General features: G+C 31.5%; 2 protein-coding genes across 2 annotated transcripts; both read right to left on the bottom strand.

Annotated features, from left to right (window-relative positions):
* Positions 1-611: 611 nt before the first annotated feature.
* On the bottom strand, positions 612-5,040 carry LOC134241704 (uncharacterized). The gene is made up of 5 exons (XM_062723724.1): positions 4,989-5,040; positions 3,536-3,611; positions 1,493-1,746; positions 1,166-1,321; positions 612-1,010 (listed from the first exon to the last, which is right to left on the bottom strand). Exons 3-5 carry the CDS (start codon positions 1,744-1,746, stop codon positions 689-691), a joined length of 732 nt encoding a protein of 243 aa, XP_062579708.1. The 5' UTR covers positions 3,536-3,611; positions 4,989-5,040; the 3' UTR covers positions 612-688.
* A 643-nt stretch (positions 5,041-5,683) lies between these two features.
* On the bottom strand, positions 5,684-10,044 carry LOC134241703 (uncharacterized). The gene is made up of 6 exons (XM_062723723.1): positions 9,467-10,044; positions 9,078-9,134; positions 8,565-8,697; positions 6,993-7,048; positions 6,435-6,491; positions 5,684-5,864 (listed from the first exon to the last, which is right to left on the bottom strand). Exons 1-6 carry the CDS (start codon positions 9,589-9,591, stop codon positions 5,684-5,686), a joined length of 609 nt encoding a protein of 202 aa, XP_062579707.1. The 5' UTR covers positions 9,592-10,044.
* Between the last annotated feature and the right edge of the window lie 1,043 nt (positions 10,045-11,087).

Here is an 11,087-nt window from a genome sequence, read left to right as displayed (position 1 = left end):
AGTAATCTGCAAAGTAATTTCTTCTACAGTGAAAAAGAAGACCATACATAAAAAATGAATAAAATGGCTTCACAAAGGGATAATGGTTTAGTTTCAATTACCTTTTTGAAAAGACATCCATTAATAAGAAATGTCATTTTGTAAATTAACTGATACCTTGTTATTAGTGCATGTCACAATCTGATTTATAGTCTTCATTTTAACAAAAAGAAAACCATTTACAGCAAATAAATGATATTTTTAAGATGTAGATTCAGATTTTCATGGTTATGGACATATATAAAGTTATGGGAGAGCAAAGAAATATACACCTATGATATACATGGCGTAATCTCTGAAATTTACAATATATGCACTGGGTATTGATTGCCAAACTAGGGTTCATTATTTTATGAAATATGAAAAAATAAATTAATGTATTAAGTTTTTTAAAAGTTGGGCAAAAATGATTGTTCATGAAGTACCATATCTCACTCTCTGAAATTATATATAAGTGTACAATTATGTATGTAAAGCTTAGTGCATGCTACTCTATTGCAATTTATAATGAGCTCACTTTAAAAATATTGAATGGCATCAAAACAAACAGGAAAAAATCGGGAAAAGTCCCATTTAGCAGGTCCAGAGTTTCCTATGGAAGCCATTACCGACTCTGTAAAATTATGAGACAGGTGTGCAAAGTTCAGTATTAAAACCCATGAACGTCAACTGATGTTTCAACTGAAATTTTTGTGATTTTTTCTCCATTTTTCTTGAATTTGATATTAACAGAGAGTTTCTGGACAATGTCATCTTCCAGTGAGGTACTTTTTATGTTGCAACCCAAATCTGTGCAAAGCTGTTCTACCTGAGGTGTAAAAATAGTATAAGTGTTATTTTCACTGTCAGTCTCCACCGAAAGTTTTCCAACAAATGCATACTCAGAACTAGTCTCTGTGTACAACCGGCCACATTTTGGACATTTGTTTTCTTGTAACTTCCTTTTACGACATCTCCCATTGATGCAACATCTTTACAAAACAAAAATTAAAGTTTGAATGTATATAAAATCACACAATTAATGCAAGTTTAAAATAACCATTTATGTAATGTACATGTATACAGAAATTATTTGCAAGATATTATGTTTGACAAAGATTAACCATTTAAAAAAGGGAAAACATACTTGTACCTATGTAAGTCAGCTATACCACGCAATAGACCTCTATAAGGAAACTGTAGACCTCTCAACAACAATGATGCTTTATCAATGATATCATCTGGAATTTCCGGTGGATCACCTGCCTTGAATACGTTTGTTTTGCTTGTTATTGAAATTTCACTGAAAAATAAGAAAAAATGTGAATTAATTACAGTTGTATCTGAATATATCTAAGCATAAATAATAATTAAATTTATACATAAATATGTTATGTAATATGCATACATGTTCAGGTACATTGATTGTGCTTTGAGTATTCACCAGATTAAAAATAAACCTGAAAGTGTTTACCCATTTCTGATATAGAAGTCTTCCAGTATGAGAACTTTGTTTGGTTGTATTATGGTGACTTTTTTTGAGTCATAAACGTTGGTTATACAGACATAGGTGGCATCACAGACTGAAGCTCTGAACATTTCGCGAGATTCTCCATTTCTTTTCTGGTACTTTTCTAATGGAAGAACATCAATAACCTTAACAGTTATTTGCTCTGTAATCAGAGTTCCTTTTTCTTTTGTGAAACAATTCAACAGTGATGGAGACATCTGAAAGAAAGAAATTATAAGGAGATATTACATAGAATGGTTTTTTTTGGGGGGGGGGCATAAAATATTCTGCTTGGTATATAGGGAGAATAGAGTTGTACTTCGAAAAAGAGTCCGGTCGTCAATTTGTCTCACAATAATACGTTTGGTGACATGCAGGCTCCTGGCGTAACCTAAGAGGAAACAAACTAGAACTGAGCGGGGATTTGAGACCAAAAGTGCAAATGAGTTACTCCCGAAAAAATAAATGACGCAAAAGAAAATGTCCACTTTAAATCTAAATAACACTGGAGAATTCCTTATTATTATAAAATACTATGTGACAAAAAACCTTCATTGAAGCAGACCAAGAAAGAATTAAATTGGCTCCTCCAAAATCTGCATGAACTGTCCAAACAAAGGGTCTGATTATTTTCGTCAATATTGATTATAGTTATAGTTTGCCGCTTTTCTAATCCTTCAGATGCCTTTAGGCGCCGCATATTTAAATTTGATAGTAATTCTCTTTACAATATTCTATACAAAATCTTATTATTTCAATTTTTGGTTTGATAAAATATGAATCAATGTACACAGAAACACTGCAAATTCCGAAAAAAATGTGTATCTCTTTAATGCGAAAGATAAGAAAAGCTTTTGTGGTAGTGTCAATTCACCATTCATCGGAAACCCTTGAACTTCAACAAGTTCTAGCGATTTTGCTATCGACGGAAAATTATCAAAATGGAACTAAACATTTAGTATGTGATTAAAGTTTGACTTTGGGACACAATTGTATTCTTTTTATTGGGAAAATATCAGAAAAAATCATTTTTTTTTTAAATCACTCAGAATTCACGATAGATTATTTACCATGCATCGGACAGGCGGGAATTGGACTTGAAAAATATCCTACCTTTCTTACAGTAGAATTTTTGATATGGATATACTTATATCTTTCATCTAAAAGAACAACCTTCAATTGAAATTATCTTTGCATAAATGTATAACGATTCAAGATGCCTCGCTTTGCCTTAGAAAACCTTTAAAATTCTTGGAATGCGGTACGCATTTCCGTTGCTCTAGCTAGAAAATCTCAAAGGAAAGGTGATGGAGAGCTGGTGATGCAATAATACACTACATAACGCCTCAACGGGGTCTTAAGTATTATATGCATAGATAATAGTCCTTAAACCGGAAGTCCAACGGTTACTTCAATGCGCCAAGTTAAAAAAAAATCTACCTATTCATCTGAAAAACAGGCATTTAAAAATGCCTTAGCTCAGATCGCGATTGATTAACCTATTGTATCGTAGAAATTAAGCTGCAATTGTTGTTTAGGGCAGCCTTGCAATCTTGTAATTGAATGGCTGGGAGGGAGTGTTTTAACAGTTAAATGTTACTTAGTAAAGTTAAAAGATAAACATGTAATATTTTTTTCAAATCTCTGATGTTCTGAAAAGTTAGTGTAGCCTTACTGTTGTCCAATTCAAGGCATGTGTCCGATCCCCCTACGTATTGTTAAATGATCTGTCTTACTTGGTTAAGATACTAGATTAATAAATTGCCAACTAACTTCAATATGAAGCTATTTCTTGGGATTATTATAGTAGTTAAATGCAAAAGAAACATTGATGAACAATCTATGTCCTATCTGAACTACGTATGCTGCGAATCCCTTGAACTGCTGTTCAAATGTAAAAAAAAAAGGTTAGCAATATCCGACGCAGTTCATTGTCGTCCATTAAACTTACCAATTGCAAACAAATAAGAATACGATGAAAATTTTCTCTTTTGACTTTTGTCTTACCTTTTTAATTTGATCACTGTCGATGTGACTTTTAACGTCTGGAACTTGTTGACCTGCCTTGTTTATTGCTGTACTACTTCATTTATTGAATAAATCAACCACAGGATCAGGAATCAAATTAGAAAAATCATTTCTTCAGTGTTGCATATGCATATATATATATATATATGTATTTGTATGACATCTTATTTATAGAAAAAACAAATTCAATTTGTAGATATAATTTCTGAAGCGTAAGAAAGAGGTTAAGGGACATTTTTCTTCCTAAATTCCATGAAAATTAGAACAACTTTTCATTCATTAGAAAATTCTGCACGAAACGAAACTTCACATATAAAAAATATTTTTCCACATGCAATTATGCTTATTTTTAATTTCTTGAATAAGTATAACAAAGATTGACAGCATCCATGAACGTTTCGAACAACCCCTCTATATAGAATTATTTCCATGTCTTATTACATGTATGTATAAACGGATCATACCCATTTTAAAAAACCTATCCTGTCCTTGAATAGTTATCCCTTTTTGATATTATTCAATTAAAATCAAATGTAAAAACACTCTATCCGCCGCAATGAAATCCTTTTGGTGGTTATTTTTTCTGTTTAACCAAAATCTTTAATATCATACACGCATTTCTATCATTCTAAGCTATTTAAGTATCGACTTATACAAGGTCACACAAACATATTAACTCCAAATTGCAGGGTACTATGATTTTTACTGAAGGAATCAGAATAACAGTTTTAAAATCCCATGATTATTATTTGATTTTTTATTTACAAGAAGTATATTATACACCTATTTACTGGCTATGAGGACAATAGCAAGTTTATCGTTCCCCAAGACAGCAAACTATTAGTTAAACTAAATAGTGTGCTGTCGAGGGGGACGATAAACTTGCTATTGTCCGAATAGTCAGTAAATAGGTGTTTTATTATACCGATACTGACTTAACTTTTGTTAACTTTTGGAAGTCCAGGGTACACACAATTATGATATTCCATATTATACCGGTGCTGACTTAACTTTTGTTACGTCATAATATATACGCGTCACAATCCATGTAAAAATCAGAAGTTTTTCAGAGATGAAAAGCGAGGGAAATCAAATGCTGCCGTTGAATAGTTTGAGCACTATTCACCATGGGCAAATAGCACAAAAACTATTTCACGGTAGAGACTGTTTAGAAAAATAACATGTTTATTCGTCTTATTTTTATATAGAAAAAATAAACAGAGGTATAATAAAATGAACTAGGCACACGATTAACTTTAATTTTCAGAACAATCAGAAAGTTTACTTTGTAACTGTGATGTATATCTGACTGAACTTACATAGTCCATGTTTTATTAATTACAGTCAGATATACCTAACATAAATTTGTGCATTCTTCCAAAAGAACCATTATGTTGTGCGTGTGGATATGGTCATATCGATAAATTAATACCTGGATGGTTTGCTGATACATATAGCTCCACCTTTTTGTTCTTCAGTCTGTTTGGCAAAAAATAAACAAATAAGGACATATAGCACAAACATTTGATGCATTGTTTGGAACATGTATTTAAAAAATGTAAGCGTTTCTTTCACTTGTAATTACTGCCCGGAAAAACGGTTAATTCAACACTTTCTTATTGTCAAATTCGTTTAAGACCAAAAAATAATACAAAAAATATGTTTTCTGCAGAAGCAATGTACGTGTAAGACGCCTCAAATTATGAAGTGTTTATAAAATTTTTGAGCAGCAAATTGACAATAAGATATGCACCTAGCCCCCATTTCAATTTGATTTTGTATCATCCCACTTCATGTATCTGTATCTGGTGACATTAGATGACTTATTTTGTGTAATGTTTAAAACTATTTTCAGATACGTTTGGACTTTTGGTTAGGCGTGGCATTCTCGGTGCTACGTAATAATGTTTAGCGTTTATCAAATGATGATTATATTCTCGTTGATTAAGAAAATTGACAACATCAGGTACTTAAATTTTGTTTACAACGATGAGACCACTTAAGCTCCAACTCTTTGCCGGACGAGACGATATGTTACTGGTTATTCGATACACTAATTGGCATTTTCCCGCATTTTTATCCCAGTGAAGGAAAGATGTGTAAATATCATAAGCTAATCATAAAACGTCAAGAATGCCACGCCTTACTGATAGTCCTAGCTAAACTGGATACTGTCCTAATTTTTACCTCCTCTGCTTTCATTCTAGGTCGTTCCAACGTTCGTCTCTTGGGTATTGGACGTTGCTTTATAGGAACAGTTTCTGTTGAGGCAGACCCCAACGTTGATACATGTACTTGTGCCTGAGTCCTAAATTTTAAGATTTCCTTTAAGACAAATGATATTTATTCCATATCGAGTGATAGCAATAAAAATTATCAATTTAACCTGATGATGAAATATATTTAATTTAAACAGACCCAATGAATTCAAAAGGAAGCATACACACATTTCAGAACATTTTTGAGGTTGGTTTTCCGTTGTTAACTGCCGTCTAAATTAATGAATTTGAAGAGAAAAAAGATAAATCTACTTTAAAAATAAAAAAACAAGTTAAATTACTTAACTGGAAGATAAAAATATCATAGAAAATGAAAAGTTTAAGTTTATTTTCATGAACAGATCGGGAGAAATAAAAATATATGGCAATCAAAGTATGTAATTAGATTGTTAAAATAGGTAAGAACTGAATATAACTTTTACACTTTTACACTTTTGTAAAATTTTGACTTATTTCATTCGTTGTATGTCCTGCAACTGACATTTATTTCGTATTGAATGAAGGCAATAAATATTATCAATTTTGCCCAATGATGAGATTTATCTAATTCAAACATTGATAAAAATAGACACAAAAAAAACAAATCAAAGCATTCTCACATTTGAGAGCGCTGTGGTATTTGAGGTTGGTTGTCCGTAGTTAAATTTAACTGCCTTCTAAATAATTAAATTGAAGAACAAAAATTGACAATTTGACTTAAGAAATAAAACAAAGAAGCCCAATAACTTAACTGGATAGTAAAATTATCATAGACAATGCAAATTTCAAGCTTATTTTAACGAAGATATTAGGACAAATGAATTGGATTATAATGATTTAAGTAATTTATAGACGATTTATACATTAGGTTAGAAAATAGGATCCTAAATTGAGACAGGATATTTTCACCCAGAATCACAGTAAAGAATTATCTTCTAATTATCAATTGATTGATTTTTTCCACAAAAATAGTGAATGTATTACATATTTATGTTTAACATCCAGAACATCCAAGAAGTTTACTCATGTTGGTCTCGTTACGTACATTTGCCTGAAAATACTTACATCTCCCATGCGTATGTAATTTCAGTCAGATTTACATTGTATAAGTTTGTGCAGTCTCCCATATTGACATTAAGTCTGACGTGTGAATATGGTCATATTAATAAAAAAAATACCTGGTTGGGCTACTGCCAGAGAGCGCTTTTTGGTCTTCGGCCTTTTTTTCAAAGTTCTGAATGTAAAAAAAAGATAAGAACACATAGCAAAAATAGCTTATGAATGGTTTAATATGTATTATTTTATTAGTGAAATTGTGTAGACACTTTTAAAAATTGTGACTAACATTTACAAAATTCTTCCATTTAACTTACATGTTTTTATCCTTAAAATATGATTAAACGTTAAACTTTTCAAATAATTAAACTTGTTGACCTTTGAATTTACCACCTTTGATATATTTGATGACATACATTGTACATGTGCATATTTATTAGGTGCTGTAAGGTGATGCATTTAAATTAGGAGAGAATGAAGTCACTTGGAACTTGAAATCGCTTAGGAAATAAACAACAATGTTAAACAGTTCTCTGGGAAAGGAACTTTTAGTTGGTCACGTGAAGGGCTTCACAGTAGATTTGATCACGTACCAACAAAAAGTTCATTTCCCAATTAACTCTTTAATATTGTAGTTTTTTACTTACATTTGCATTTGAGAGGAATACATTTCGAGTAAAACTACATTTATTTCAAGTCTAAATATAAAATTTAAATGTCCCCAACATGTAGATTTGAACCACATTACATTTTTCTTATATCAGTGAAGTCCTAGAAAGAATCGATCATCCTAATAAAGTATGTATTTTTTATCTTAAAAAAATCAGAGATATCTCTATTTGTAACCTTAATTGCGCTGCGTCGCAATTATGGCACAGACAATCTGTCCATTCTACACTTTCTTTAAAGATCACAAATTAAAACTTAAAATGAGTTTTCTGCGCAGTAATTTATATGTTTAATCGTAGGACGCTTTATTTTCTATATTATTTATAGACTGAATTGACAACGGATTTTTCCGTTATTACCTGATCATAACAAGGAGCACACGGATTGTGTGACCGGTCAATAATAATAATGATGATAATGATCGTATTTATATAGCGCCTTTCTAGCATAAATGCTACTCAAAGCGCTTTACAATGCATTATTACCCCAGCAGACCTAAACAATCCAGAATCTTTTCAGTGCAAGCTGCCGTTATCAGCGCTAGAACACTAACATTCTGACAATATCGGTCACTGTCTATAGCCAGGTACTCGTTTTACACTTGAGTGGAGTGAGGAAATTCGTGTAAAGTGCCTTTCCCAAGGACACAACGTCGGCTTGTCGCGGCCAGGATTCAAACTCACAACCTTTCGGTTTGGAGTCTGGCACCTTAACCACTGGACTACCGACGCCACAGGGGATGCTCACTCCTCTATGGCACCTGATCCCACCTCTGATGTTTCGGAGGTCCGTTTTTGCTCTGCTCCTTTTAAGTATTGTTCTATGGACAGTGATATTGAATACTGTTTGTTATCTCCATATCCTTCGTTATGACTTGTTTATAAAGTTACTGAACAGCAAATTGATAATAAAAATATGCAACCACACCTACATTTCAATTTGAAATCGTATCTTTTTTTTTTTACATGTATCTGTATTTAGTGAGCTTATATGACTGAATAATACATTTTTAAATTTTTTTTTACCTCTCCTGTTTTAATACTAGGTCTTTCCAACTTTGGCTTCTCAGGAACCGGAGGTTTCTTTTTTAAGTCTGATGGTTTAAGGGAAGCATTTTCTGTTGAAGTAATCCCAAAAGTTTGTACTCTGGCTTGATACCTGAAATTTAAGATAACATTTTAATACAAATTACATCTACTGTAAACCAACTTTTCTTCTAGATGACTTTATTTCACCATTTACTAGGGATAAACTTGTTCACGACGATAAATTTTCGCGATCAAAACCCTTTTGGAATAGACAGAATAGACAAATACACTTAAGGGACCAGTTTGCGGCAAGAAATAATTCGTGATCACGAGGATCTCGCAAACTTCACGAAAATTTCTCGTAACCGAAAAAAAGTTGGTTTATAGTATTTCAAATGGAATAAAAGCAATATAAAATATGAAATTTACCTGCTGATGAGATACATCTACATATTGTAATTCAAATATTAATAAAATAGACACAATGAATCTAAAACGAAGCATACGCACATTTGGGAACCTTCTGGCACTTGAGGTTGGTTGTCCCTTGTTGAATTTAACTGCCTTCTAAATTTATTTAATTGAAAAAGAAAAAAAAAGAAATTCGCTTAAGATTTAAAATTAAGGAACATGCTTTATAACTGAACTGGAAATTAAAAATAAAGAACGCAAACTTCAAGCTTCTTTGCATGATCAGATCGAGACAAATTAAAAATCTGGCATTCAAAATATGTATTTAGATAGCAAAATAGATAATAAGTAATTTTTGTTTTCATGGTATGGTAAAATTGTGACTTATTGCAATCGGTGTATGTCCTAAAAAATAGATAAAAACATTCACTGATTGATTTTAAAATGCTACATTCAATTTGACCACAAAACAGCAAAATCATACAAACATTTCTAAGCGCCGTGGTGTGTGATGTTCTTCGTTTGAAGCCAAGCTGGACTGACTGCTCAGTGTCGTGCATTTAGGAAAAAGAGCATGGAATAAATATTCATTAGCAATTTTATCAAGTGACATCAACTGATATTTTGATAAATCACTAATTTTTAGTGCTAATAATTTTAAATTTCAATACATATGTGATGCAAAAGTTAATTTAAAAGAAAATAAAATGTGATCAATCTAAAAAAGAAAAGCAATAAATAAAACAATTATATTAAAAGGGCATAGAACTCGGACCATTGAAATTCAAAAGATAGAATCATGCGCTGACTAGAAGGATCATTGGGGCAATTCCGTCGCAATACTTTGTATTGCTTTGCAGGTAGGATGAATATCCTATAGTTATTTTTTAAAGAAACATAGATTGATCAAAATAATATAAAGCATGTCAAGATGTTATGCATAATACAAACGAAACTTACAATTTGTTAAATTTGCTAGCGACGCCAATTAATTGACAAAACGAAATACGAATCTTAAAAGAGATTGTGCAAAATCTTTAAATTTACTTTATAGTAAATATCTTAATCTAAGATTAAGGCAAAAACGAAGGCATCTTTGATATATGTGGTTGTAAAAAAAATCGGTGAGACAAACACTATAATGAGGACTGGTGTCAGTGGATCATTTCCGTATATATATGCAAAGTCACGATGGAAAAGCTTAAGTCGTGTCTCTTGTCCTTCTATTATAACAAATAGTGTAAAATTGACCCTCAAATATATAAGCTATATTAAGTATAAATTTATTATTTATTTTAGATTATTTCTGTTATTAAGTTTAATTAACAAGTTTAAATTTTATTTAATCTAATAAATTTTTTGGCTTTAGATTCAGAAGTAAAAGCAACTTCAGGTCCTAAGTTGTCAGTTTTCTCTAGCAAATATGTTAAATCATTTTGTGTTATTCTTTTGTGCATATTTTGTGCTTTTCGTATTTTTCTTGGAAATAAAACTTTATTATCGAAATCACTTGATTTAGCTTGACAGGCACAGACAAAAGTTTTCGTATATAAAATACAAAATAAGATCAGAGCAAACACGGACCACCGAAACATCAGAGGTGGGATCTGGTGCCATGGAGGAATGAACATCCCCTGCTGACCGTGTTATTAAGATCAGAATAAAGATTATTTAATATAAAGATCAGAGTACTTGTGCAGAGCCAGACCCTTTTTAACTTTAGTTAAATGTTGATGGCAATTATGGAATAAGAAAATTCCCTAACACGTTTTTTAAGTAGTAAGTGTTTATAAACACTTATAAACACAAAAGTGTTTATTCTAACGTGACGATTGGTTGTACAAGGTATAGGGGAGTCGTACATTTTAAAGTTACTTACTTAATTTATCATTTTTTTAAAAGCAGTTAAAAATTAAGTATCGATTAAGAATAGAGCTTTGTAAATGTAACCATCCGGGTAGAAGGAATTTTTTTAACTTTTAAACAAATGTCTTGAAAAATTTAAATTGAATTTACAAAAAAGAAGAAAATAGATGCCAAAGAGGCAACTAGCCTTGAAAATAGTTTAATTCTGTCCTTCACACTGATATAATTGCCGTCCTCCATTTC

Source organism: Saccostrea cucullata, unplaced genomic scaffold (assembly GCF_032062105.1).
Source record: "Saccostrea cucullata isolate Sc308-1 unplaced genomic scaffold, CSIRO_AGI_Scuc_v1 ctg6590, whole genome shotgun sequence".
In the NCBI taxonomy this organism is placed as follows: domain Eukaryota; kingdom Metazoa; phylum Mollusca; class Bivalvia; order Ostreida; family Ostreidae; genus Saccostrea; species Saccostrea cuccullata.
This window is presented reverse-complemented; position numbering and strand designations above follow the sequence as displayed.

Excerpts from the sequence above, each read along its gene's own strand:
- LOC134241704 (XM_062723724.1), bottom strand. The coding sequence starts at position 1,746 with ATGTCTCCATCACTGTTGAATTGTTTCACAAAAGAAAAAGGAACTCTG. Across the intron at positions 1,322-1,492 it reads GACTTCTATATCAGAAATGG|TGAAATTTCAATAACAAGCA; the intron begins GTAAACACTTTC and ends CTTATTTTTCAG. Across the intron at positions 1,011-1,165 it reads GCTGACTTACATAGGTACAA|ATGTTGCATCAATGGGAGAT; the intron begins GTATGTTTTCCC and ends TGTTTTGTAAAG.
- LOC134241703 (XM_062723723.1), bottom strand. The coding sequence starts at position 9,591 with ATGTCACTTGATAAAATTGCTAATGAATATTTATTCCATGCTCTTTTT. Across the intron at positions 9,135-9,466 it reads ACACCACGGCGCTTAGAAAT|AAGGCAGTTAAATTCAACAA; the intron begins GTTTGTATGATT and ends AAATAAATTTAG. Across the intron at positions 8,698-9,077 it reads GTGCCAGAAGGTTCCCAAAT|GTATCAAGCCAGAGTACAAA; the intron begins GTGCGTATGCTT and ends CTTAAATTTCAG.